General features: G+C 53.3%; 10 protein-coding genes across 10 annotated transcripts; 7 read left to right on the top strand and 3 right to left on the bottom strand.

The window, feature by feature from the left end:
• Positions 1 to 205: 205 nt before the first annotated feature.
• JCM15063_004410 (Hsp70 family protein) lies at positions 206 to 3,313 on the bottom strand (the record flags this gene model as incomplete). Its single annotated transcript, XM_076679880.1, has 13 exons — positions 206 to 256; positions 335 to 391; positions 464 to 582; positions 655 to 842; positions 901 to 1,104; positions 1,176 to 1,282; positions 1,357 to 1,724; positions 1,824 to 1,887; positions 1,950 to 2,000; positions 2,066 to 2,315; positions 2,383 to 2,396; positions 2,474 to 3,072; positions 3,139 to 3,313. 13 exons carry the CDS (start codon positions 3,311 to 3,313, stop codon positions 206 to 208), a joined length of 2,247 nt encoding a protein of 748 aa, XP_076533003.1.
• A 651-nt stretch (positions 3,314 to 3,964) lies between these two features.
• Positions 3,965 to 9,854, top strand: JCM15063_004409 (uncharacterized protein; the record flags this gene model as incomplete). Its single annotated transcript, XM_076679879.1, has 13 exons — positions 3,965 to 4,091; positions 4,310 to 4,833; positions 4,907 to 4,970; positions 5,045 to 6,088; positions 6,150 to 6,354; positions 6,424 to 6,541; positions 6,608 to 7,687; positions 7,757 to 8,087; positions 8,153 to 8,321; positions 8,389 to 8,457; positions 8,526 to 8,613; positions 8,677 to 9,064; positions 9,130 to 9,854. 13 exons carry the CDS (start codon positions 3,965 to 3,967, stop codon positions 9,852 to 9,854), a joined length of 4,932 nt encoding a protein of 1,643 aa, XP_076533002.1.
• Positions 9,855 to 10,158: 304 nt separating this feature from the next.
• On the bottom strand, positions 10,159 to 12,298 carry JCM15063_004408 (uncharacterized protein; the record flags this gene model as incomplete). Its single annotated transcript, XM_076679878.1, has 9 exons — positions 10,159 to 10,221; positions 10,311 to 10,399; positions 10,491 to 10,736; positions 10,802 to 11,413; positions 11,484 to 11,499; positions 11,580 to 11,751; positions 11,837 to 11,908; positions 11,980 to 12,146; positions 12,254 to 12,298. The coding sequence occupies 9 exons, from the start codon at positions 12,296 to 12,298 to the stop codon at positions 10,159 to 10,161; spliced, it is 1,482 nt and encodes a 493-aa protein (XP_076533001.1).
• A 654-nt stretch (positions 12,299 to 12,952) lies between these two features.
• CDC37 (Hsp90 co-chaperone CDC37) lies at positions 12,953 to 14,894 on the bottom strand (the record flags this gene model as incomplete). The annotated part of the gene is made up of 6 exons (XM_076679877.1): positions 12,953 to 13,081; positions 13,172 to 13,613; positions 13,696 to 14,099; positions 14,179 to 14,656; positions 14,723 to 14,781; positions 14,856 to 14,894. The coding sequence occupies 6 exons, from the start codon at positions 14,892 to 14,894 to the stop codon at positions 12,953 to 12,955; spliced, it is 1,551 nt and encodes a 516-aa protein (XP_076533000.1).
• A 425-nt stretch (positions 14,895 to 15,319) lies between these two features.
• JCM15063_004406 (LIM domain-containing protein) lies at positions 15,320 to 17,238 on the top strand (the record flags this gene model as incomplete). Its single annotated transcript, XM_076679876.1, has 3 exons — positions 15,320 to 16,546; positions 16,617 to 17,015; positions 17,083 to 17,238. The coding sequence occupies 3 exons, from the start codon at positions 15,320 to 15,322 to the stop codon at positions 17,236 to 17,238; spliced, it is 1,782 nt and encodes a 593-aa protein (XP_076532999.1).
• Positions 17,239 to 17,707: 469 nt separating this feature from the next.
• Positions 17,708 to 19,123, top strand: BNA6 (nicotinate-nucleotide diphosphorylase (carboxylating); the record flags this gene model as incomplete). Its single annotated transcript, XM_076679875.1, has 7 exons — positions 17,708 to 17,884; positions 17,956 to 18,011; positions 18,079 to 18,234; positions 18,322 to 18,398; positions 18,471 to 18,578; positions 18,648 to 18,944; positions 19,035 to 19,123. 7 exons carry the CDS (start codon positions 17,708 to 17,710, stop codon positions 19,121 to 19,123), a joined length of 960 nt encoding a protein of 319 aa, XP_076532998.1.
• A 635-nt stretch (positions 19,124 to 19,758) lies between these two features.
• Positions 19,759 to 21,014, top strand: HOM2 (aspartate-semialdehyde dehydrogenase; the record flags this gene model as incomplete). The annotated part of the gene is made up of 3 exons (XM_076679874.1): positions 19,759 to 20,041; positions 20,139 to 20,908; positions 20,982 to 21,014. 3 exons carry the CDS (start codon positions 19,759 to 19,761, stop codon positions 21,012 to 21,014), a joined length of 1,086 nt encoding a protein of 361 aa, XP_076532997.1.
• Positions 21,015 to 21,572: 558 nt separating this feature from the next.
• Positions 21,573 to 21,851, top strand: JCM15063_004403 (uncharacterized protein; the record flags this gene model as incomplete). The annotated part of the gene is made up of 2 exons (XM_076679873.1): positions 21,573 to 21,696; positions 21,766 to 21,851. 2 exons carry the CDS (start codon positions 21,573 to 21,575, stop codon positions 21,849 to 21,851), a joined length of 210 nt encoding a protein of 69 aa, XP_076532996.1.
• Positions 21,852 to 22,347: 496 nt separating this feature from the next.
• Positions 22,348 to 23,684, top strand: JCM15063_004402 (eS1 family ribosomal protein; the record flags this gene model as incomplete). Its single annotated transcript, XM_076679872.1, has 5 exons — positions 22,348 to 22,351; positions 22,706 to 22,783; positions 22,851 to 22,931; positions 23,005 to 23,200; positions 23,270 to 23,684. The coding sequence occupies 5 exons, from the start codon at positions 22,348 to 22,350 to the stop codon at positions 23,682 to 23,684; spliced, it is 774 nt and encodes a 257-aa protein (XP_076532995.1).
• A 217-nt stretch (positions 23,685 to 23,901) lies between these two features.
• On the top strand, positions 23,902 to 25,686 carry JCM15063_004401 (amidohydrolase family protein; the record flags this gene model as incomplete). Its single annotated transcript, XM_076679871.1, has 7 exons — positions 23,902 to 23,930; positions 24,001 to 24,336; positions 24,448 to 24,495; positions 24,573 to 24,627; positions 24,690 to 25,020; positions 25,094 to 25,396; positions 25,493 to 25,686. 7 exons carry the CDS (start codon positions 23,902 to 23,904, stop codon positions 25,684 to 25,686), a joined length of 1,296 nt encoding a protein of 431 aa, XP_076532994.1.
• Between the last annotated feature and the right edge of the window lie 165 nt (positions 25,687 to 25,851).

The following is a 25,851-nucleotide window of genomic DNA, read 5'->3' as shown; positions in this document are numbered from 1 at the left end:
CGCCGCAGTGCGGCTTATTGCACAAGCGACCACGAGGGTAGCTGTGGCATACCATGCGTAGACAGACCCTCATGCTGACGTCATTCACAGCGGGAACTAGGTCTCTGCCATTAGGCGGCCCGCTCACTATCTTTCTCTATCGATAGAGCACTCGAACTCTGCTCGTCCCGGTCGGACAATAATTACATGTGCAGAATGACCAACACTAGAAGAATTCGTCTGCGATGATAGAAGGCTCTCCCTTCTTTGTCTCCCCCTGCCCAACAAGTGGTGAGCTTTCGCCTCGCCGATGAGGAAGAGAGAGAGAGAGAGACAGCGGAAAAGATGGGCTCACCTGTTCTTTCCACGTAACGCATGCTTCCATCGAAGCCTTTCCAGTCGCCACGACAAGCTAACCAGAGAAGAAAGACATCAGAAGATCCTCCCGCAGAAAAAGGGAAAGAGGTGATGCCTCTGAATTCACCTCGAAATCGAGTACGACATGAGCATCTTGTCCTTGTCCATGTACGACAGAAGCATCGACGAGAGTCTTGAGATCCGCTGTAAATTGACAAACCGCTCGATACCCTTGCTTGGGTTCTCCTAGCCCCCGAAAGGGTTTTTATTTCAGCTCCTACGTGTTGACTCAAGCGAAAACGGCGATAGAAAGATTACCTCGAATATCTCGGAGCCAATTGTCCCGAGTGTTGATAGCGTTCGGATCTTGAGCCCAGAGAAGCGTGGAGAAAATCGGAGGTTGACCCGTATGGAGTCGATAGCGTACATGAAACGCCTTTGTGAACGGTTCTCGATCGGACGGAATCGAACCCTTGTCCCCAAGTAAGTCCTCACGGTGAGTGATTCTAGTTGGGAGGGCGCCAAGAGAATAGGAATGTCAAAAGAGGGGAACAGGAAAGGGACCTCACGGGTTCAACCAATGCCGAGAATTTCCCCTTGATCAACCTCTTTCCTCCAGCACCATCAATCACAGGTCTCCCACTTTCAACTCCTGTCAGATCCTTGAGCTCGACGGCCGTTTCAAACCCTAGACGATAGCGAGTTTTGCGTTGTTGCAATCGCCTCGAGAGGTAAAACAGGAGCGCGCCTTCCGACACTGCGGTATGCCTGTCGTTCGAAGAGTAAGGACAGTATGAGTGGGGATCGAAAGAATAGACATAGAGTGCTCGGGGGCGTACGCAGGGACATCCGAAAAGACCACGCTCAATTTCGGAGATTCGAATTCCATGCGTAACCTGTTGAGCAAGTATGGACTCTCTCCGAACCCTCCCGTGAGCACAATACTCTGCAAGTTCTGTTTCAACCTCGTCAGGCCGTGAGCTGTCAAAGCTGTTTCTCAAGACGATAGCGAGACTTTACCTTTGCAGGTTTGCCGCGAGCGACGATGGGTCCGAGTTTTGCGAGAATGAGTTCGATCGAGTGTCTGTAAACGGATTCAATCTCTTGCGCACTGAACGTCATCCATCCATCTCGAATTCTCGCACTCGCGTCCGTCGTGAGTACACCTTTGTGATCTCGTTCTTTCCCTTCTGGAACGATCCTCAACCTGATCGCATGTACACAAACTTCTTGATGAGTTCCAGCGAAACTCGGCAAGACTTTCGCACGGAATTCGTCGACGAGGGTAGTCGTGACGATCGGGATTGATTTGAAGCGAGTTTTCGCGAGTCGACAGGTGATGAATTGTTTGAACGTTTCGACGACGGATTCTGCACCCGCTTCGAGACCTGTGTAGGGTTTCGGAGTCGGAAAAAGGGAAGAAAGTTTGTGAGATGGGGGAGTCAACGCGGATTGATTCGTTCACGGGAGAGAGAGGAGGGACTCGCGAGTGATGGGTTCCGAGTTGACGAGTTGCAATGGAGCTGGCAAGGTACGAAGTGTGTATCCAGTCTGTGTGACGAGGTCAGGAACCACAACAGTAAAGGATAGTACAAAAAGACAAGAGGACCTACGAGCGAGACGCCAACTGCACTCGCATCGCAGACAATCAAGGATTGACCATTCTGTCGGATTTTGCGTCAGGCAAGCCTTGTTTCTCCCCTGACGGTAAGCCTTTCGAGCAACTTACCTGGAGCCAAGATTCATCCGTATGGTGGTTCGTGAACGTAGCCGACGCGACCGAATCTCGAACAAACACGAGTTTGTCGGCGACACCATCTCGTTCGATCAAGTTTGCCGAGATCATGGCGTCTCGAATCAGGTCCGTCTCGTTAGAAGTCCAATCGGCCGGATGCGGAAAGACGAACACGGTCGAATCCCACAATCGATCGAAAGTTTGTGATCCCTCGGGAACGTTTTCGGCAAAGTAGGCTCGAGCGCTTTTTGTGCGATTCGATATCGTCTGTGAGTAATTTAACTTTGGACCGAGGAGAGGGATCATCTTACCATGCAACCAAATACTGTATAGGAATTTGGCAGGTCGTGAGAATCTCGTAACTCTCGAGCTCGGGCCAGGAGAAACATTGAAAAAACTGACGGTGAGAAAGTCTGCCCAAATGTCTTTGAGCCGAGGACCTTCATGCAACGAGCCCGACTTGCCGTTCTGTTTCCCTCGACTGCCTTTGTTCGAATCTGAAGATGTTTGAGAGCGATGATCATCTTCAAAGCTTGTCACCTCTTCACGCAGGCTGCTCAGGTTGAAACTAGATCCCGGTGTACTCGATGGCAAAGAGTTTGCAGAAGATGAAGAAGCAGCAGCGCTGCTCGAATTGTCTCCTGGTTCGAGTTGTGACAGAGTTTTGGATTTGCGAATGACTTTTTTGCCCTTCTTCTTCTTCTCTGGCGTGGGCGACGAGACCAGGTTTGGGTCGGGTCGCATTTGTTCCTTGAACTGTTTGACCAATTGCCACCCGTCTTCTCGAGCCCTCGACTTGGTCTCGGGGGTCAGACACTCGGCGCCAAGAGCTCGGAGTTGATTCTCGCGGTCGTAGTACAGCAGCGTCGGTGTACGGGATGCGGCATTACCCGTACCTGAAGTCGCATGTGGATACTTCATGACCGTGCGTATGACGGGCGAACGGGAAGACCGAGAGAGCGGTGCCGTGTTCCAGGTGAGGTGCGCGAGCGTAACCGAGGCTGAACCCACCCGCTACAGTCAGCTATTTTGAGACAATTGGCCTGGTTCTGGAGGGCAGAACGGACAGAATGAGTTGCCGACATCGATCGAGATGATGAGCTTGTCTTGCGCTTCGAGATAGCGGATCTGCTGGTGGTGGTCTTGGTCGGGGGCCTCTCGCGACTCGGGGAGCGTCCGAAACGCGTGTTCGCATCGATGGTCGCACACAGGAGCAGAGACTGGGACAGACTGCATAGGCATGGTCGCAATGAGCGCGTTTGACGCGTTAGAGGCGAGGGAGAAGGAGACCCAGAGCGAGCAACGGGGGCTAGCGAGACCCAGAGCGGGGTCCTGAGCGCCGCGGACATACCGAGCGACTCTGACAGCATTTGGAACGCTGTCCCGACACCGGAAGAGGGGTACAGCGTTGATCACGACGAGCAAGACGGTGAACAGGGGTTCATCACTTTGAGGAGAAGAAGCCGAGAAGTGCTCGATGAGGAAGCGCCGGAAGCGATTCGGTCTTGGTGCATTCGCGAACAGAGACTCTAGCGAGGCGTACGAGCGATGAAGCGAGCAGTCGGACGCGTTGTGACGAAAGCGAGCGACGCGTTTGCTTCGAGAGCACTAAACTTGTCGGAGTTCCAAGACCGCTGCCGAAATCGTTCCCCTTCCCTGTGGACACTCTCTCGATCCATCTGCATCGCACTCGAACTCAAGTCGCTCGCTCGAGGCACGCCATCCGAGCGGGACACACCCTCTGGACCCTTGCACCCGTTTAGCGCTCGCTCCTTTTCTATCTCGCGTCTCGAGCTCCCGTCTCGCCGAGCCCGCAACGACCTCTTCCATCTCGCGAACCCTCAAAACGACGCCTTTCAAGCACAAAGGGATCACACGAGAGACCGGCAGCAGATGACGGCGTTCCGGAGCAAGTTCCGACAGGCTCGGCATTCGGCAACCGAACAGTTTGCGCCAGATGGACGTAACCTGAGCGACTCGACTCATCCAGACTACGACCCTGCAACCGACCCTGAATTGCGTGAGTTATCTTTCCGAACGCCGCATGCGGGAGGAACCCGCAACGTCCAGCTATCTCGCGAGGGGCTCGATTTTGAACCGTCGAGATGTTCTCCCTCGAAAGGTCTCACTAGACTGTGTCGAACTCGTCTGAGACTGAAATGATGGAGGACGGCGAAGCGGAACAGAGTCTACATTGGAACGAATGGAAAACTAATCATTCTTTCCGTTTCTCCCCAGAATTGCGCGTCGTGCACACTGCCGCAGAATCGATTCACACGGGAGACCAAGAAGAGTCCCGCAGGAGGTTTCGACGCATCGCTTCGAGACGCAACAAAGCTCCCACCTCGCCTACCACCACCTCGCCCAATTCGTCTCCGCTCAAGAGTCGCAGGTCGATCTTTGGACGCAAGAAGCGTCCCGATACCGCGGACACTAGTTCGGGCACGACTTTGAACGCTCTCGGGGAAGATCAGCAAGATCTGTCAGAGTTGGGATGCGAGCAGCGAGCTCAACTCGAGCTCAACGTGACGAGACAGAACGCCGTGTACGAGGCGCAAGAGTCGGCACGGAGACAGGAGAAACAGGACGCAGAGGAACGCACGAAGAAGGAGCAAGAGGCGAAGAAGCAGGGCAAGAAGGTCAAAGCGAAAGAACGCAGGGTCGTATGGGTCAATGTCGAAGGAGCAAAGACGAACCCAGAAGCGTACGAGCGAAATAAAGTCCGGACGAGCAAGTACACGCTGATATCGTTCTTGCCAAAGGTAAGTCCCCTCAAACTTTTGCACATTCTCTAGTATACTGTCCAAGGATTGACTCGGACTGCTCGACTTTTAGAATCTGGCAGAGCATTTCCGCCGCATTGCCAACATTTACTTCCTTGCTCTCGTAATTCTTCAAGGTGCGTCTGATCCCTATATCCCCGCGTGCATCGAGAGGAGATTTTCGCTCACGCTTGATGTCCTTTCGCTACAGTTTTCCCAATTTTCGGCGCAGCCTCGCCGCAGGTTGCCATGCTTCCCCTCGTGGCAATTCTCGCCATCACCGGTATCAAAGATCTCGTGGAAGATCTCAGAAGGCACTCTCTCGATAACGAAGTCAACAATTCGGCGGTGACACGCCTCGGAGACTGGGAGAACGTCAACGTGCCAGACGACGATCGACCTTGGTGGGCGTTCTGGCGTTCGTCAAACCCGAATCACAAAGTGTCGAAAGGGGTCAGGAAATTGCGAGAGAAGGAGGGTTCGTACGATGCTACGTTTCTCTACTCGGACAACCCTCTACCTGCCGAATCTCGCGACAACCTTGCCCAAACGAACGTACTCGGCTACCTCGACGCTTCAGCATCGTCGTATACCCTCGAGTCGACGGGCAAGGAGAGCAACCTCGCGTCTTACCCGCCTCGCAACCGTTCCTACACGCTCGAATCGACACCTTCACGGCCGATGGGTCCCACGCCTTCGCTGGCAGTTTCCTCGCGTTCCCGAAAATCCAATTCTGATGTGGTCTCTTACGACCACCCAACGCCCGGTACGGCCAAGTGGGAACGCACGCTCTGGAAGAAACTGGAAGTTGGAGATGTCGTCCTGCTCAAGGAGAACGACCAGATCCCTGCCGATGTCGTTGTCTTGGCAACGTCTGATTCTGATGGACTATGCTTCGTCGAGACGAAGAACCTGGACGGAGAGACGAACCTCAAACCTCGCAAATCACTCAAAGCGACGAGCGGGATCGCGAACGAGGAGGACGTCGAACACGCCCAATTCTGGGTCGATTCGGAGGCGCCACACGCCAACCTCTACTCGTACAACGGAGTACTGCGGTGGCGATCGAAGGAAGAGAAACCGGGGATGGAGCACCCAGTGACCGAAGGTCGGGAGCGAGAACTCGGTCAAGAGATGCAGGAGCCCATCACAATCAACGAACTTTTGCTGCGAGGATGTGCTTTGCGCAACACGAAATGGGTCATCGGACTCGTCCTGTACACTGGTGCCGACACCAAGATCATGCTCAACCAGGGTGAGAATGTGCTGTTTCTCGCTTTCCTTGATTCGACGCTCACCTCGTCTCGCAATTACAGGGGAAACCCCATCGAAACGCTCCAAGATCGAGAAAGAAACAAATTTCAACGTCCTGATCAACTTCCTCGTTCTGATGCTGCTCTGCGTCGCATGTGCGATCGGAAATGGAATCTACGATTCGTTCACTGGGACATCGGCTCAGTACTATGAGCCTGGCGGCTCGGTCTCTCGCTACCCGGTCGTCAATGCCTTTGTCACTTTCGGGTGAGACTTGCCATGTCTTTGAGCTCGCCGGGGAGTCTGCTCATGCCCATCATTCCATCTCTCGTGCAGCGCAACCCTGATCCTGTTCCAGAACATCGTGCCCATCTCCTTGGTCATTACGGTCGAATTGGTCAAGACTATCCAAGCTTTCTTCATCTATCAGGACATCGATATGTACTACGAGCCCGTGAGTCGCTCATATTGATCTTACTTCCCACAACGGAGTGCTGATGCTGTGGACCACCGGCTTCAGCTCGATCATCCTTGTGTTCCGAAAACTTGGAACATCTCGGACGATCTTGGCCAGATCGAATACATCTTCTCCGACAAGACCGGCACTCTGACACAAAACGTCATGGAGTTCCAAAAGTGTGCAGTCGGCGGAATCGCGTATGGAGAAGGTGTCACGGAGGCGATGATGGGCGCAGCGAAGCGAGAAGGCCGCGAGACCTCAGCCCTCGACGAGTCGCAGAACATGGAGAATCTCATCGCGCGCAAAGCCCAGATGGTCAAGACGTTGAAGGCGGGATTCAAGAATCGCTACGTTCAAGAGGACAAGATTACTCTCATTTCGCCCCCTCTCGCCGACGAACTCGTTTCTCGCTCTTCTCAGCAACAGCAACTCTCGGAATTCTGGAAAGCGCTCGCCCTCTGTCACACTGTTCTTGCAGAGCGAGCAGACGACAACCCGGACCTGATCGACTACAAAGCCGAGTCCCCCGACGAAGCTGCTCTCGTCTCCGCTGCACGCGATGTGGGCTTTGTCTTCCTGAGTCGCTCAAACTCGGCACTCGAAATTGAAGTCCTCGGTCAGCCTGAAACCTACGTTCCGCTGCGCACGCTCGCTTTCAACTCGTCGCGCAAACGAATGAGTTCGATCGTGCGATGTCCGGACGGCCGCATCCTCCTTATTTGCAAAGGTGCCGACAGTGTCATCTATCAACGTCTCAAGGCCGACCACGACCCTCAAGTCGTCGAGACCACTTCGAAACAACTCGAAGATTTCGCCAACGCCGGTCTACGAACCCTCTGTATCTCAAGCAAGTACCTCACCGAGGAACAGTTTCAAAAGTGGTCGAGGATCTACGATGCGGCATGCGCCGCAATCGAAGACCGCGAGGAGGAGATTGAGAAAGCATGTGACCTGATCGAAGGTGGCCTCACGATTCTTGGCGCGACCGCACTCGAGGACAAGCTCCAGGTTGGAGTACCTGACGCAATCGCTCAGCTGCATCGAGCTGGAATCAAGCTCTGGATCTTGACTGGAGACAAGCTGCAAACCGCAATCGAGATTGGCTTCAGTTGCAACTTGCTGACGAGCGCGATGGACATTGTAAGTTTCCTGTGCTAGAATCGCACTCAGGTCTAGGTCAATGAACTGACGAGTGGTATTTTCAATCAGATGATTCTGTCCGCTGAATCCGAAGAAGGCACTCGCGCGCAAATCGAGTCGGGTCTCGACAAGGTCCATCGATCATTGGCCGGCCTCGCTCCTCTCGCCACGGATGCCAAAGAGAAGATTCCAGGAGCAGTCAAAACGGTTGGATTCGCTGTCGTCATCGATGGAGAGACTCTGCGCTACGCACTCGAGGATAACCTCAAACCCATGTTTCTCGAACTGACGACGCAGTGCAACGCGGTCGTTTGCTGCCGCGTATCCCCATCTCAGAAAGCATTGACGGTCAAGCTCGTCAAGGATGGCAAGAACGCCATGACCCTCGCTATCGGTGATGGTAAGCTATCTATACGCTTCAAAAGAGGTATCCTGTGCGCTAATGATATCCTGTCCCTCCCACAGGTGCAAATGATGTTGCGATGATCCAAGAGGCACACATTGGTGTCGGTATCGCTGGACTCGAGGGAGCGCAAGCTTCAATGTCTGCCGATTACGCTGTCGGCCAGTTCCGCTACTTGACAAAGCTGCTACTCGTTCACGGTCGATGGTGCTACATCCGAGTCGCCGATATGTGAGTCTGAGCTTCTGTCATCTTCACCAAGAGAGCCTCCAGCGTCTGACTCTGCTCTCGAATCAAGGCATGCGAACTTTTTCTACAAAAACATTGTCTGGACCCTCACCCTGTTCTTGTACCAAGGATTTTGCAAGTGCGTATCAGTAGCCTCTTCTTGATGATTCTCTTGAGCTTCTTTTGGCTGACGATCCCTTTCTCCAGCTTTAATTCGACATACATGTACGAGTACACGTTGATCATGCTCTTCAACCTCGTCTTCACCTCGCTGCCTGTTGCCGCTCTGGGTATCGTAAGCGGATTTCTCGACAACCCCTGAGGTTGTCCATACAAGCTGACCTTTTGACTTGCACAGCTCGACCAGGACATCAGCGCACAGTTCTCTATGGCATACCCTCAGCTGTATCGACGGGGCATTCTCGGGCTCGAATGGACTCGAACCAAGTTTTTCGGCTTCATGCTCGACGGTCTCTATCAATCGATCATCGCGTTCTTCGTCCCGTACCTCGTCTTCGTCTGGTCGCCTACGCATTCGGTGACGGGACATGACTTTTCCGTCTGGGAATTTGGTACGACCGTGGCGGCGTGCGCATGCACAGCAGCGAACCTCTTCGTCGGATTACACATTCGCTACTGGAGCTGGATCGTGTTTGTCGTCATCATTGGCTCAATCCTTTCGTTCCACGTTTGGATTGCGATCTACTCTCAATTTGAAACGTACTTTTACGACAACGAGCTCACCTGTAAGATTATATCATCTTGCGATTGAACCTTGCGTCCTGGCTCACCCATTCCTTTTTTGCGGCAGATCTCTACGGCACTCTCAATTTCTGGCTCAGTATCCTCCTCGTCCAGGTCGTCGCGATCGGACCAAAATATCTCTGGCGCTACATCCACTCGGCGTACTACCCGCTAGACGGCGATATCGTGCGAGAGATGGCAGTCCTCGGGCCGAAGGGCAAAGGCCCACAATTCGATCCGGAAGACGGCAGCTACGCCGATGCACCGCCTCAGCAAACTCGAGAAGCACTTCCTCTCGTCGCGCCCGAGATGGGAGGCACGAACCGATCTCGTCAAATCTCTGCCGAGACTTTCTCTGAACCGTATTCGCCCCAACAACTCCAACAGGCTTCACCGCCCATCCCTTCCCCGTTCGGTCCTGGTCCGGCCGGTTCTCCATTCGCTTCCCCTCGTCTTGCCACCGCTCCTCCCATGGCTTCTCCGAGTCTGCATCAAGTACCTCAATCAGTCCCGACTGTCGCAGTGATCGGGTCGACACCTCGCGGTTCTCTTCATTCTCGTCGTTCGGAGCATCACGCGAGCGACGACAATTTCGATGTCCTCGCATACCAGCGACAATCCATGGTTGGCACGACGCAACCAGACGAGACCACGTTCGATCTCCAATCTCAAAGTCCTCTCGACGCGTGGCGTCGGGGACAGACCGAAGCGCAAAGGATGCATCAACCTGCTACTCAGGCACAACCTCAAACGTACTTTGAACCGCCACTACAAGGAGGATACGCCATGTGAAATCCCCGGGGATCTTCACCAATAGAAGTGTTCTCTTCTTGACTTCTCTAATCTTGTTTCTGTCCCTCATCTTCTCGCTCTGGAAAGGAAGTACCTGTGTCTCGACACCGAAGATTTTTTTGTTTGTATTGGTGTATGCTGTATTCTTTAGAACCTGTCATTGTTTTCTGGGGGGTCTCGATTGCTTTTCTTCTGCTGTTTTTGCAAAGGGACACTTTTCTTCTACACTTGCGCTCGTGATGTATCGAGAGAGAATAGATGCATAGACTATGGACATGACTGATCGAGACGAATGTGTTTATACTCAAAAGAGTGTGTTGAGCGTGAAGGCCGTGATCAACACCGAAGAGAACGCCCAAACGCAATACTGCCAATCGCACAGAAAATTCGATTCAGCCTCAGTAATTTTCCTCAGAACGGAAGGGTCGTTCAGGGAGAGAGAGGGTAGGTACGTACTTGGACGAGGAGGTAAGCTCCGAGCAAAGTCGAATTGTTCTCGACACCTGGAGGTGCGAGAAGTCGAGACCAAACGACTTGAATTGTAGCTTTTTTGCGACCAAGGAGACCAGAAAGTCAGTACTCGAGACCTTTGATCAACTCGAGCTATGGGAAGAAGGGGGCCAAAGTTCTGCTCACAAGTTGGAACACAGCTGAGAGAAGTAAGAACTGTTTTTATCCAGTACGAGCTAGGAATGAGCAGCTGCAAGCGACCACTGTGGTGAAGGACAGGGAAGAATGACATACCAAATCGCAAGACTAGGTTTTTTCGATCCACGATGCCTGCTTTGACGAGACCCTTGACAAAGAAGAATCCAAAGATGGGCAAGATTGCCAGTTTGACGATTGCCATGGCGACCATGGAAGTAAGGGGTAATCGCGTGACTATTCCGCCCTTGCACCGCATATTGTCAATCGATGCTCGGTGTAGTAGAAATATCCAAGCGTACCAGGACGGGGGATTTCAATAGTGGCGATGCTCGCTCCGAGCACGATCAATCCTAGTGGAACGGATGCAGCTCCAATAAAGCTCGCGGCATCATACAGCGTCGCCAAAGGGGGTAGACCATCTGGAGCTCTTGGGGAGAACCTTGATCCCGAAGCTTCTGGCGGTACAAACAGGTTGCGCAACTCGGGCACGACTCCAATCACGATCGAACACACGAGCGAGATGGTTGGAGGTTTCAAGGTGTGTCGGATGCATGACTTGATCCCGTTCCACGCGGTTCGGAGTCGAGAGTCACGTCGAGACGAGGACAGAGCAGGCGATGAGTCGAGTCGTTTCTCTCGAGCTGACAATGTTTCGTTCGGCGAATCGTCCTGCACTGTCGAGCTAGCGGATTGAGATTGTCGACTGTCGACCACTTGAGACTTGTCGACTCCAGAAAAGTATCGAGTTCGTTCGGCTTCGACCTCGTGTTGCATCGGCATGCCTTTCAAGAGTCGATTGAGGTATTTACGAAACGTCCCAAACTCGCCCATTTCGGATCGTCGTTCGTGGTCAGCAGAGATGCCGTGCGTGTAATCGAGCGCAACTAAGCGCAAGCCTTGCAATGGGAATTCTGTACAAGAAACAGAGCAGTAAGTGTGCCGCTTTCGTCAGGGCTAACAGGACAATGACAGGCAACGGACGAGAGATGTAGTTGATCTGTGTTTAGGACACAGATCCATCAAGGCGATCAGCAGACTGTCTTGACTCAAAGAGGGGAAACAGGGAAAGAGACTGACCAGGATGAAGATTGCAACGTAAGCGATTCCGAGAGCTTCATCGGTCTCTTTGTTGAACGGTGCACTCGTCATGATACTCGAGATGACTCCGATTGGCAGGTCGCCCCAATTGCTGAAAGTGTAGCTTGCGAGGACGCCATAGCGATACCGACGCGGAGTAGGCGTAATTGCCCTATATGGATTCAGATCGATCGAGAGACGTTCAGCCCCGTGCTGGAGACGGACAAAGGGAAGACGAGCAAGGAAGGAAGACTCGCCGTGCGATAAAGCCGAGGAAAGCGGCGAGGAATTGGTAGACGCCCCCGACGAGGAAAATCGGGCCCAAAGCGCTTGATCCCCCGTGAAACAAGTTTTGAGCTGAAGCCCTGCGCGAAAGAGAGAAATGTTTGATGGAACGCACCCGATATTGTCGGAAGTGAACGAGGGGACGATCTTGGCGAAAAGCAGAGTCGGCAGGGTGACATTCACGATAAGGTGTGAGAATACGTTGATCCCTTCCTTTGGGACGACATTGCGTTTGATCAGGATAAATCCGATTCCAGTCGTGATGAACACTCGGATGAGGGGCTGAACCAGCAGAAGGACAAGAAAGTCATCCGAGCAGACATCACAGGGTTGCGCATTAGTCGTCGATTTTCCGGTAGCAAGTACCCGCGAGTATCACCAACACTGACCTTGACTCCGTCATAGACGATCGTTCCTATGTCGGTTCCAGGCATGCAGCAACTTTATATTAGGTAGTCAAAAGGTCGAAATCTGGCGGCGGCGGTGCAATCTTGTTGGCTCGTCGCAATGTCCCCTCTGACGAACACTCAGGACGTATGGCTGGGATAGATCGGTGATGACAAGCGTAGTGAACAGCTGTGCGATTGGCTCTGGCCCTGAAACGAACAGTAAGGTCGCAAGCAAGAAGGAGCTGTTTGTCGAGTTCTACTTGCGAGGTTGGAAGCGCCCGATATCTGTGTGAGATCGTGCAGCAAAGGTAGTCTAAGCGAGTGAGGGAGTCAGACCGAGCGAGCGAGTCACGCGTCTCGAGACTCCCGGGTCGTGCCGCGTGCATTTCGGAGGGGTCGGCGCCGGGGGTTTCGGCACGAAATTCTCGGCAAGCCTTTTCGACTCGATTAAACTTTTCGCAAAGAGAGCGCAACGAGAAGACCATCGTAGACGAGGCAAAGAAGCCGATGCCAAATGCGCTCGGATCCCGATAGGAAGACAATCTCGAAAATCTCGGACTTTGACGCGGAGAAGCGGGGATTTTATGGCGTGCTCAAGAGGTGCGAGCTCTTCTCTGCCTGTGATTAAATGCAATTGCCTTGTAACTGATTTACAGTCAAGCTAGACAAAGGGATTCCTCTGAAACAGACGAATTCCCTTCAATCGAGGTCGTGCCCGAGATTCAGCCCTTCGACTCCTTCTTTCGGTGCCGCTGAAGGTACGGGAATCGTGACGGTCGGGTTCGCAGGAGTTTGTCCCGTTTGATCGACAATGTCAGTAGTCTCGAACTGTGTAGGCGATCGAAAAAGGTGGGGTCAACACTGTCCAGCTTTTTCACAAGTTGCAAAAGTGCATGGATGCGAGAGAGAGGAACTCGCCGACAAGATTCCAGCTTCTTGTAATTGTCCAACGACCTCTTCAGCGTCCTCAACACTCATCTTGCCCAACACTTTGTTGACTTTGTCGAGACTCTTCTCTCCAAGTGCTTTGCGCAAGTTCTTCGGGAAACTTTCGAAAATGTCCCACCGTTTCTGCAAGAACTGTTTGACCATTTCCGGGTCGAGTTCCTCCGAACCTTCTCCTGTGATTTCGAGATTCTCAGGAGGAGGTCCATCCGGGATCTCAAACGTGATCACTTGGTTGTCTGATGCGGGTACGAGTTGGATTTGTTCAATCCCTTCCGACTGGTTCTGCGATGATGAATCTTTCGTCGCTTTCTGTTCCGCCGCGACCACTCTTGAACGATCAATGATCCTAGTTGAAGTCCTCGCAACATCTTCGAGGAACATGCGAAGTGCTTGAGGGTTTTGTCCCGTCATCCTTTTCGACAGTACGAAGAGTGATCAGTGACTGGTAGCGATGGGTGAGGTAAACAGGACCCGGAAAGAAAGTGAGAGCTCACCTTTGAAAGAAGAGGGCAACTCCATCTCGACCCAACTGTCGACAGTACTGACCCAACAATGCCTTCTCGGTCAACTCTTGCACTCGCTTCTCTCCCGCTTTCGTGCCCTTCATCCCAATGTTGAACGCTTCAACCATCAACGCGTCGCCAGTCTGTTCCGACAAGAGCGAGGGGTCGCGAGAGATCGCAGCTCGAGTCGCGTCCCAGTCGAGTGGTGGGATCTTTGAGAACGCGACGGCCGAAGGAGTGAGGGTTGGAAGTTCTTCATCGTCGTCGTCCGAGGAAGAGCCCGAGTTTTGGGACGCTTGGACCCCCGGCGAGTTGATCGTTTCGATTGTCGTGGTCTTTTTCGAGGGAACAGCAGGACTCGGCTTGGGCTGAGCAGTCGGAACTGACGAGACCATCTACAGAATCAAGGCAATGCGTGAGTCTCGATCGGGAAAGAGAGAGAGAAAGGGAAACCTGAGGAGGGGAAAAGCTCACGGTTTTGCTGTCCCAGCCATCGTGGTAGTCCTCGCTCGTGATGTACTTGCTCTGCTCGATCGCAATCTCGCGCTTCTCCTTCTCGATCTCTTCCTGTCGCTGCTTCAACCTGTCCTGATGCCATTCGAGCGTCTTGACGATCCGTTCGGTGCGGTCACCTTTTGTCGCAGTGCCCGATTTGTCCTCGTCGTCCTTGACGGCCTTGATGACTTGCATCAAGAGAGACACGATCATGTGATCTTCGCTCGGTTGTTCCCCTTTGTCAAACTTTTTGTCCTCGTACACGTACCCGAGCTTGGTTTTGAGCTGTTCAATCTCGTGTTGGACATGCGTCGCACCTTCGGGAGCTTGGCGAGTCGATTCAATGATGCGCGAGATGCGGTTCAGGAGCGAAACGTTCATGGGTTGTTCGATTTGGAACGCTTCAAGTTTCTGTTTGCGTTGTTGTCGCTTCTCGTGAATGTCTCGTTGCTTCCACCTAAGAGACGCAAAACGAGATGGTTCAGATTTGGGTTTGACCATCAGCAAGGGATGGAGGACTGACCGGATCATGGACTTTTTGTCGACGTTGGGATGAACTTCAATGTCGGAATCATCCGACAGCTAGAGTATCGTTCGAGAGGATTGATGAGCTTCGTGTGGACGTTGCAGATTCAAGAGGATCCTGTGCATCATACTTGGAGGTTGTCCCACTTGTTGTAGTTGAGTCGCGACATGGTCAGTCGACGAAAGAGCTGCACAGAGCAAGAAAGTGTCGGCCGTCGTGCAGGTCAGCCTCTCCTTACTAAGCTCCACGAGGCCATGTGAGAGCTACTCACGAGGTTCGGGTGAGGTTCGAGCGGATGACGGAGACGGACTTGAACAAGGTCACACGCAGTCAAATTCTTGCGAGGTTACGTGTGAAACTGGAAAGAGTATGCCGAGACTGCAGATACGGCGAGCTGGGTCGAGCAGAAGGAAGCGAGACGAGAGCAGCGCTCGTTAACGTTGATCGACCTGCTCTCTCACCCTTCGTCTACCGGTGACCATCTTTTACGGCTCTGAAGAAGCCAACAGATCCGACAGCTTATTCCTAGAGGCCACACAGAGTGCCCAGGCGCGATAGAAGCAGTTGCGTATCCCCGCTCGATTCACTCGTCGGATGAGCCGAGTCCCGATCCCTGCGACGCTCCCATACCCGGTTCCCAGCTCACACGAACACGACCGCACTCATGGTCCCACCGAGCATGATCCCTACGCGTACACGGCTTCCTCGGTACCGCCTCGTGCGGTGACTCAACATGTCGCTCCTGCGCCTCCTCCTCGCACCCGTCGTGCTGGACCCTTGCCGGCCATTCCAGCTCAACCTGCTGTGACTACTCTCGAGCATCACAAATCGCTCGTCGCGTACTATTGGCACTACGCGCAACAAGGCTACTCGGCTCCGCTCACCGCTCCGTCCGACACTCGTGAACACCACGCCCAACTCGCCGCGAGGAACGAAGCCGTCGAGTGGGCTCGTCAATGCGGCATCTCGATCCCCCCGACCGATCCGACTCCGCCCATCCCGATCGAATCGAGACCTGCACCCGTCGCAGCTCGGCCTCTCCCCTCGGTTCCGCCTGCTTCCCGCTCAGTCTCGCTCGCGAACCCTCCTCACCCGACTCTCCCTCCTGTCACTCCTCCCCTGCGGTCAGTGAGCGAGACTCAACCTCGTCCCGAACCCAAGAAACGCCCACTTCCTGCGCGTCCCTCTGATCTCGTCGAAGTAGCAACCCAACTCGACCGCGTTTCCATCTCGTCGTCTCCTGTTGACTCGGTACCTCCTGCACCCCCTCCCGCTCGGTCTCGCTCTCCTCGTCCTGCCTCGCCCGCAGTCCCTACCTTTTCGTTCTCCACAGATGATTGCGACGACGATTCGAAAGAAGGAGCCACGACAGCCCCTGCGATCCCTTCCTTCTCGTTCTCGATCGATGACGAGGGCGATACTTCTACTGCCCCACCTCCCGCACAGCCGAGACCCCCTCCGCTCCATCCACGGTACGACCCTACCCATCCTTCTCATGCGTTGTACCATCCCACCTCGACCGCTTCAGCAAATCCTCTCGATCCTTCCTCCTCGTCCTCTTTGTCCTTGTCGGCTGGTCCGACCCTCTTGGAGGCAGGAACGATCTCGTGTACCTCGTGTCGACAGGCGATCTTTGGAAGAGTCTTGTTCGCGCTCGATCGTTCGTGGCACCCCGATTGTTTCGTCTGTCACGAACCGGGGTGTCGAGAGAAATTGGAAGTCATGGAGTTTGAAGCAACTCCTGAAGATTGGGTTGGATCCGATTCAGATCCAGAAGAAGATTTGACTGGCAAAGCTTGGTGTATGGTTCATTTCGAAGAGGTACAGTTCTCTCTCTCTCTCTTTCTAGGACAAGACCTTCGAAGAAGAACTTAGAATCTGTATCAAACAGAGATTCGCACTCGAATGCTATCACTGTCACACTCCCATCTCGTCTGCCGATTACCTTCCAATCTGTGACCCTTCCCTCCCTCCCTTTTCGAAACCCGGTTCGAAACACCATCAAAGCAACACTCGATACTACCATCCACTTCATTTCTTCTGTTCAGGATGTGGAGATCCGTTCCTCGATCCAGTCGCGTACGAACGTACCGGCGAAGCCGTCGTAACTCCTTACTACGTGCACGAACGGTACCCGTACTGTCACCGGTGTGATTTGAGGATGTGGAGGGACAAGTGTACTGGATGTCACCAAGGGTTGAGAGAGGAAGATGGATACGTTGAAATCGATGCACCGGGACAACAAGGTGAGAGGAAACAGAAATGGCATCAAGGATGTTTCAAATGCTCGGTAAGTTTTTCCCCTTCTCGTGAGATGGGGTTTGCCGATCTTGAAACGTTTTTCTTTTTCCCTTCAGATGTGTGAGAAGCCTTTGATGGGGATCTACTTGCTGAAAAAGACAAAGAAGAAACTCCAAAGGGAAGACAACGAGCAAGAGGAAGAGGAAGAGGAAGACGGGGAAAGACCTTATTGCGGCGAATGCTTCGACATGGTCGCAAAAGGTGGAACATAGAAAAGCAAACCGATTCTCTTCACCAAGGCCGCCCATGCGAACGGAGAATACTGTAATTACTTTTTCAACTCGCTGTTGTCAACTATTTTCTCTCCTCTTCTGGCGCGGATTCTACGTATGGCCCAACGTCAAATCGTGTAGATTGCCAATCCCGTCGTCATATTCGCCTTTTTATGAAAAACTTCCGCGGAATGTTTGACCGCGCAAATACGTTTCTACAGTTGCTTTGGGTGTTCTAGCAAGAGGTCAGATTATCAAGTCATGGGCATTGCCGAAGTTTCAGCAGCACAACGACGATGAGTGATGGTTGCAACTACGACTCGAGCGGGTCGACCCGAAACAGCGACGGATCCGATGATCGCAAGTTCACTCATTCTCTATTCCTCCTCCAGCTCTTCCCGGTATACAGTGCCCAAGTCAGGGTCACCACCTCGATAAGCACTGCCAAAACCCAATTTCACAGCGCCCGATGTCTGCGTCGTCGTTCAAGGTTTCACCCCCGCTCGGGAACTACGCTCACCTCCTCCCACCTTCATGGAAGAGTGTCATCACCTCGTGGCTCGCCGAAGATACACCTTCGTTTGACTATGGAGGGTTTGTGGTGGGAGAAGGTCGAGAGGAAGCGTTCTTGTGGGGCAAGAGTGAGGTCCGTCTAAAAGGAATCTCCCTTTTTTCCTCTCTCGAATCACAAAGTTTTGATCATTATGTGATTGATAGGGAATCCTTGCGGGAGTCCCATTCGTGAACGAAATCTTTGCCCAACTCGGTTGCTCGTACATGATCCTTTTGCGCCTCAGTCAAGGCGACTCGATCCTAAATCATTCTTGTTGCTCAACACAGGGTTGAATGGCATCTCGAAGAAGGTTCAGAAGTGTCTCCGACTGCCGAAAACCCCAAGATCAAAGTGGCCACAGTGACGGGTCCGGCAAGATGCTTGTTGTTGGGAGAACGAGTCGCACTCAACACGATGGCGAGGTGTAGTGGAATCGCACTCAAGTGAGTTTCACACGAAAACACAAAAATGTTGGTGTATCCTCTACTGATTTGTCGCCGAAACTTGTTCTCTGTCACTTTTTCTTCTAGATCTCGAAAAGTGCTCGTACTCGCGAGACAACATGGGTGGAAAGGCATCATTGCTGGTACCCGCAAGACTACGCCTGGTAAAAAGTCACAGCTTGACCGTACCTTGGATGAGGTCCGATACTCATCGCTCTCCTTCTTTCCGAGCGCAGGGTTCCGACTCGTCGAAAAATACGGAATGCTCGTCGGAGGCGTCGATCAACATCGATACGACCTTAGTTCGATGGTCATGCTCAAAGACAACCACATCTGGTCGAAAGGTAAAGCTCATTTCCTCCTCGAAGCGTCTCTCGTCTTGCCTGACATAACGGAGATCTCTGTAAAAACAGGCAGCATCACTCAAGCAGTTCAAGCTGCAAGATCCGTCGCTGGTTTCTCGATGAAGATTCACGTAGAATGTCAGTCCCTCGAGGAAGCGAGGGAAGCGATCTCAGCGGGAGCCGACATTATCATGCTCGACAATTTCACCCCTCAAGGGATCCAACAAGCTGCAGGTCAACTCAAACAAGATTGGCTCGATCGTACTTCTGGACAAAGTACGACGGAGGACGGGTTGGTCAAGCGGTGCCTTGTTGAAGTCAGTGGAGGATTGACCGAGGAGAACATTGAGGAACATCTTTGCGATGGTCAGTCTTGTCTCTTTTGTTTAATCCTCTCCTGCTACTTTTGAATCTGGTCTGATTGGGACGAGACTAATTCTTTACGGGACTTGACAGATGTCGACATCTACTCGACTTCGTCAATCCACCAGGGAGTTGCACCTCTCGTCGATTACAGTCTCAAGATTCAACCGAAATCAAAGTAGGACACTGCAATTGTGAATTAATCGAGACCCCTTTGGGCCAGTGTCGCAATTCTGGGAAGCGAGCCTGCGTGAAGGCAGTCTTTGCGGTCGCTCTTGAGGGAAAAAAAACAAAAAAGCAGGAACGTCGGCAATTATCGGAGGGGCGTAGATCTCAATTCTCGGGCTCTCTGGAGCATCTGCTGCGGGCAATATGCACACCCTAGCGAGAAGAGATCGCCATCGACAAGTGAAAAACAGAGTGAAAGAAGCGTAGATGTATGGCGGCCGCCGCGTCGATAAAGCGAATTTACAAATTAAAGTGATCCTAGTCAACAAGGAGAATCGCTCGCTTCAGTTCACACGTCCTTCAGGTGCGCTCACGCGACACAGCGAGAGCCTGCGACAGCTCACTAAAGACTTTCTATCGTCACCCGAGAACAGCGCGACCTTCTAACGCCGAGCGTTTGCTCCGTTCCTCAACCTTCACATCAGCTCCTCGGCACCGCTGAAACCGGCCGTGAGTCTGCCGTTGACGGGCTCTCCGCGCTACTGCATGATCATTACGACTGACCCACACCTCCACGCTCCCGTTCTCGGCCCTATCGGACCTTGACGACTCGATTCGCTTCGGACCAGCTTCCTTTCGCCTTCCTACCATGTCGCAACGAGAAGTCAAAGTAGCCGTCGCAGGTGCGACCGGTACCGTTGGACAACGCTTCATCGTCTTGCTGTCGTCGCACCCGTACTTCCGCATCTCGTCGCTCAACGCTTCGGCTCGTTCTGCCGGCAAGCTCTACAAGGACATTGTCCGATGGAAGCAGACGTCGCCCATCCCGAAATCTGTCTCCGAGATGACCGTCAAGGAGTGCCGACCGGAGGACTTTGAGGGTGCCGAGATCGTCTTCTCTGGTCTCGACAGCGACGCTGCGGGTGATATCGGTACGCTCTCCCTTGTCCCTCAACTATATTCTCCTCGCTAGCCCAATCGAGTGAAATCATGCACGCTGACCAGTTGGATCCGACACGTGATGATTAGAGGAGGCTCTCCGAAAAGCTGAATACGCCGTCTTCTCGAACGCGGGCAACTTCCGTCGCGACCCGCTCGTGCCCCTCGTTGTGCCCCTCGTCAACCCTTCGCACTTTGCGATCATCCCGCACCAGAAGAAGGCGCAAGGTCTCGACAAGGGATTCATCATCACGAACGCCAACTGCTCGACGACTGGCCTTTCGATCCCGCTGTACGCGCTCGAGAAGGCGTTCGGTCCGCTCGAGACGATCATGGTCACGACGATGCAAGCCATCTCGGGTGCTGGCTACCCGGGAGTTCCCTCGCTCGACATCCTCGACAATGTCGTGCCGTACATTGGCAAAGAGGAGGAGAAGATGGAATGGGAGTTGACCAAGATCCTCGGTGGACTCTCGGATGACGCGTCTTCGTTCGAGATGCACAGCAAGCACCCGATGAAAGTTTCGGCTGCCTGCAACCGAGTGCCGATCCTCGACGGTCACCTCGAGTGCGCTTCGGTACGGTTCGCACGTCGCCCCCCGCCCTCGCCGCAACAGGTCAAGGACGCGCTTCGTTCGTTCTACTCGGAAGTGCAGAAACTCGGATGCCCGTCCGCTCCCGAGCAGGCCATCTTTGTGCACGAGGAACCCGACCGTCCTCAACCTCGGTTGGACCGATACTTCCAGAACGGCAGTGGAGTCAACGTGGGTCGTGTGCGCGAGTGCCCGGTGCTCGACATCAAGTTTGTCTGCCTCGTCAACAACGTCTCGATCGGAGCTGCGACGAGCAGTATCATCAACGTGAGTTACACTCTTGTTGCTCGTCCTTCGCTCTGGTTTCCCTTTGATCTGACCTTGACGCACTGTTGTACAGGCTGAATACGCTGTGGCCAAGAACATCGTCTAAGGATTCGTCGAGCGGATTCATGTGTGTGCGGTGCCAATAGAAGGGGGGTTGACTTTCTTTTCTCTGGGAATTACGTGTTTTGTTTTCTTCTCCACCGAGTTACGCAACTGTGAGAGCGAGACTTTGCGACATTCTTCGGGAGGAGCGAGCAAAGTCGATCAGGTTAGCGCTTTGACGCTGCCTTTCAGAGTATTCCTCTCTCCTTGTTTCCGTTCTTTTCTGAGCAATCTAGACCTTCGTGTTCGAGCACGTGAGAGCCAAGCTGTAGTTTCCGCCGAACTCGTGGGTTGATTCGAGGGTTTGACGTCTGGGTATCGGTTCCTCTCGCGCTGTGTGACGTCGCTCCGATGCTCGAGATCAGTTTGTTTCCCCACTTGTCTCCTTTCCCCTTTCTCTCTCTCCTTTTCCTACCTCACCCTTCACTACTCTTTACAAACCCTACCAACCACACCCAACACACCGCAATATGGTCAGTCTCTGGTCAAACCTCACTCATTAACCTCTACACTCCAAGCTCACTCTTGAATGCGTCTGTACCTTGACCAGTCTGACCGAGTTATGGCCAATGCTTCGAACGAGATGACCGAGCATGCCGAGAAGCAAGAACCCACGTACAAGCCCAGTGAGCACGATGGACTCAAGAAGGACGGAACTCCTGACAAGCGCATGTCTTCGGAACACGGTACGCTCTCATGATCCATCATCTTTCTCTCTCTGTGTTAGCCGAAAACCTGACAATGGCATGTGACAGGTTTCGGAGGTGATGACGGACCGAACCCTCACGAGGCTGGCAAGAAGGGCGGGAAGGTCGGTCAAGAGCAGATGGCTTACGAGTGAATTAGATACCACTCGCGCGCCTAGCTTGAAGGAAATTCCCCTGTCGAAATAGTCTTTTGTCCATACGTACTGTTGTAACGCAGTTTGCGAAAGGGTTCACACTCATTGTGAGAACGTAGAGAAGAGCAGAGTCACCGAGAACACGTACTGTTCTGCCAGAGGCGGACATGAGGCAGTGTCAATGTTCGCCCAATTCCGAGGCAGTGTATGGTCGCAGTCACGCGACAGACAACGACAGGGAGAGGAGAAAGGGTATCGTCGAGACGGACAGGGAACACGAGCGCACATTTTCAGGTCCCAAAACTCGAGGGCATGCCTAGAGGCAATAGGTGCTTGGTCATGTCATACACCGTGCAGTGCGAGTGTCAAAATCGCAAGAGACGCGCGCGCGCGAGAGAGCGAGGGGGGAAATTCTCTGTGCGACTCCAAGCTTCAGGCCGGCCAGGCTCTTTTTCTTCCTCTCTTCGACCTCCCCGACCAGAGCTCCCCGACTAACATGGGTCAGTCTACAAGGTCTCCAATCAAGTCTCAGCAGCTACGCCCCTTCAAAGACCGCCCCCAACGCGCCGCTTCGTGGTCCAACTCGAGATGCGATTCCACCTGCCAGAGAAAAATCCAAATCCCTCCCCTCTGCGCCACTCTCGCCTCACGCGCAGCCTGCCGCTTCGATGGGTGTACCTGAACGAAGGATTGGAACAGGTTCAGCGCGAACACTGTGGCGTTGGACGGCGGGGCAGGCGAGAATGGGAAAACGGTCATGAATGATCGAGCCGGACGTCGAACACACCCAACGCAACTCCGGAATGCATGCCCACGAGACCAGGACTGACCGGGATCGTGTCTTCTGTGAACAGCTGTCGGTAAGAACAAGCGCCTCTCCAAAGGCAAAAAGGGTATCAAGAAGCGTGTTGTCGACCCCTTCACTCGCAAGGGTATGTTCCTCTCCTCCTGCCCCGCGGTACCACGGCCATGGATGCTGACTTGCCGCACGCTATCCAGACTGGTACGACCTCAAGGCCCCTTCCATGTTCGACACCCGAAATGTCGGCAAGACCCTCGTCAACCGATCTTCGGGATTGAGTGAGTGCTCTCTCCCTGTCGGCAGCCTCACCATGCATGATGTCCAATGCTGACCTGTATCATCTTCTTTCAGAGAACGCCAACGACTCGCTCAAGGGCCGAATCTTCGAACTTTCGCTCGCCGACCTCAACAAGGATGACGAGAACACTTTCCGAAAGGTCAAGCTTCGCGTTGACGAGGTACAGGGCAAGAACTGCCTTACCAACTTCCACGGTATGGACTTCACCTCGGACAAGCTCCGCTCGCTTGTTCGCAAGTGGCAGACCCTGTACGTTCCCTCTCCCGCCCGTTCACGACGCGTCTTTTGTTCTGACTGGATTGTCTTGTCGGTGTGCAGCATCGAGGCCCACTCGGATGTCAAGACCACCGATGGCTACCTCGTCCGTCTCTTCACCATTGGTTTCACCAAGCGCCGACCCAACCAGGTCAAGAAGACGACCTACGCCAAGTCTGCCCAGATCCGTGAGATCCGTGGCAAGATGTTCGAGATCATCCAACGCGAGGCTTCCTCGTGCGACCTCAAGCAACTCGTGCACAAGCTCGTGCCCGAGGTGATTGGCCGAGAGATCGAGAAGGCGTCCCAAGGTATCTACCCCCTCCAGAACTGCTACGTTCGCAAGGTCAAGATCCTCAAGGCTCCCAAGTACGACATTGGCAAGCTCCTCGAACTCCACGGTGAATCGACCACCGAGGAGACCGGTACCAAGGTTGTCAAGGACTTCGTTGAGCCCGAGATCTTGAACTCTGTGTAAAAGGAAGTTTTTCTTCAGGGGGGGATGGACCGGGGGGTTTCTCTTCTTTGTCCCTTCCGTTTGGGAAACTCTGGCTTGTTGGTTATTTTTTGGAATGGGAGAACCAACAAAAAATCTTCAAAAACCTTCCTCTCTGCTCTGTTGTCCACATTGTACAGCAGAAAGTAAAGTGGCATGACGCGAGATAGTTAAGCGAGAATGAGACTTTGTGAAGTCGATGCACGTGCGATGCCACGCGACATCGGGGTATTATGGTCGGAGAAAGCCTTTTGTCTTGCACTCTCTCTCAGTCTAATCTTGGGCCCACTTTGCGCAGAGTTCCACAGCAACAGCAGCAGACCATGTCTACGGTTCCACCTCCGAAACCTGGTGTACGCAAACCTCCACGACTCGATTTGCGCGCGTTCCAATCTCCGACGTCGACCCCCACTAGAAGATGGTACCCCACCACCTTGATCGATTCACACATTCACTTGTGGACTCGAGAGCAGCAAGAGAATGGTCAAATCATATGGCCTACTCGGGAAGGACAATCGAACCAATTGACCGGACCTCACGAGATGGGACATTACGCCCAAATTACCCAAGTTGGAATCGACAAGTTTGCAAACTCGAAATCAAAGTTTGATGGAGTCGTGTTTGTGCAGGCAGAGTGAGTTGCCCCGGCTTCCCAAATCCTTGAACCGCGTCAAATATTGACGATAGCGCTCGAAACCCGTGGTGGATTGGGAGAAACCAGAGTTTGTCACGACGATACAGATAGCAATGGTAGCAAAGGAGGATGGGATGCTTCGATTGACGAAGTTGAGAGGTAAGAGCGAGAGGTTTCACCAAGATCGCGGTCGAACGGGCAGATGCTGAGCTTTGGAAAAACGAATGATCGGACAGAGTCTGTGCCGCTGCACTCGAAACTGGTACCAAAGTCATCGCAATCGTACCCTGGGTAAGTTCCAATTCGCTGCTGCGATCGCGTCTGGCAATCGATGAAGCCCGCGTCGTGACTAGGCTCCCGTTCATGTCGGTCCCCGAGGACTCGAGCTGTACCTGTCACGATTACTCTCGCAACCTTCGCTCGTCACCTACACGCACAAGCTTGGGTACAACCCGATCAAATCGTTCCGGTACCTCCTGCAGGACAGCAGACGAGGGTTCTTCCTCGAACGAGAGTTTGTCAGAGGGCTCGCGTACCTCGGAGATCGTGGCTATGCGTTCGACATGACGCTCGACAGTACCCACGAAGACACGAGAGGTCCACTTGTGCTCGACGATGCGATCGAAGCCGTCTCGCAGGCTCGAGCCTTGCAAGAAACCCAAACTCGATCTCGGTTCATACTCGGTAGGGTAGTCCTGAGTAACTCTCGATTGAATGAGTGGTATCAGGAAGGCTGACCAAGAGACTGATTCGACAGATCATTTTGCGAAACCCGATTTGACGGTCGACGCTACGGTCCCACCTTCGGCGTTCCAGACTTCGTACATTTCGTCGATGTTTGCGCTCGCACTGTTGCCAGACGTGTACCTCAAGTTATCGGCCTTGCTCGATTCTTGTGACGAACCGACCGTGCGCGAGGCGTTCGAAGATTTCAGCGCGGGACGCTCGACGAAAACGAAGCGCAAAGGAACCAAGTACGAGACCCTCACCGCGAGGATCTTGACGTACCTCGAACCTGCGATCGAAGCGTTTGGAGATTCGAGGATCGTGGTTGGTTCAGGCAAGTTTGTGCAAAATTCTTCCGGTCTCTTTGGGGACTCGGCTCAATCGGCAGAAAACTGAACGTACTTTGATTCGTTTTCCCCCTCCCTCTCAGATTGGCCCATGTTTCGAGCAAAAACGGTCTTGGCAAGTAGTCCAGGACAAGGGAACGAAGAGGAGGAAGCACTCGCGTGGGCGTTCGAGATGCAACTGTACCTCGATTGCCTCGTCGAGCTCGGGTTGGAAGGCGAAAGTCTTGATCGAATCTTTGCAGGGAACGCGAAGGACCTGTATGCGATCGGGTCCTGACTGGACTACTACAAGAAGCCACACTTGCAATAAGAGGGGTTTGAGCATGCATGACTGAGTAACGAGAGGTATTTCTCTTTTGAGTCGCTAGCTTTGTACAGCTGCGCGAATCTTGTACTCGTCACAAGCGACACAAATAGAATCCGAATGCTCTCGTGGAGGAGA

This window comes from Sporobolomyces koalae (genome assembly GCF_050403365.1).
Source record: "Sporobolomyces koalae JCM15063 DNA, S_koalae_JCM15063T_v1_ctg28, whole genome shotgun sequence".
NCBI classification, from domain to species: domain Eukaryota; kingdom Fungi; phylum Basidiomycota; class Microbotryomycetes; order Sporidiobolales; family Sporidiobolaceae; genus Sporobolomyces; species Sporobolomyces koalae.
This window is presented reverse-complemented; position numbering and strand designations above follow the sequence as displayed.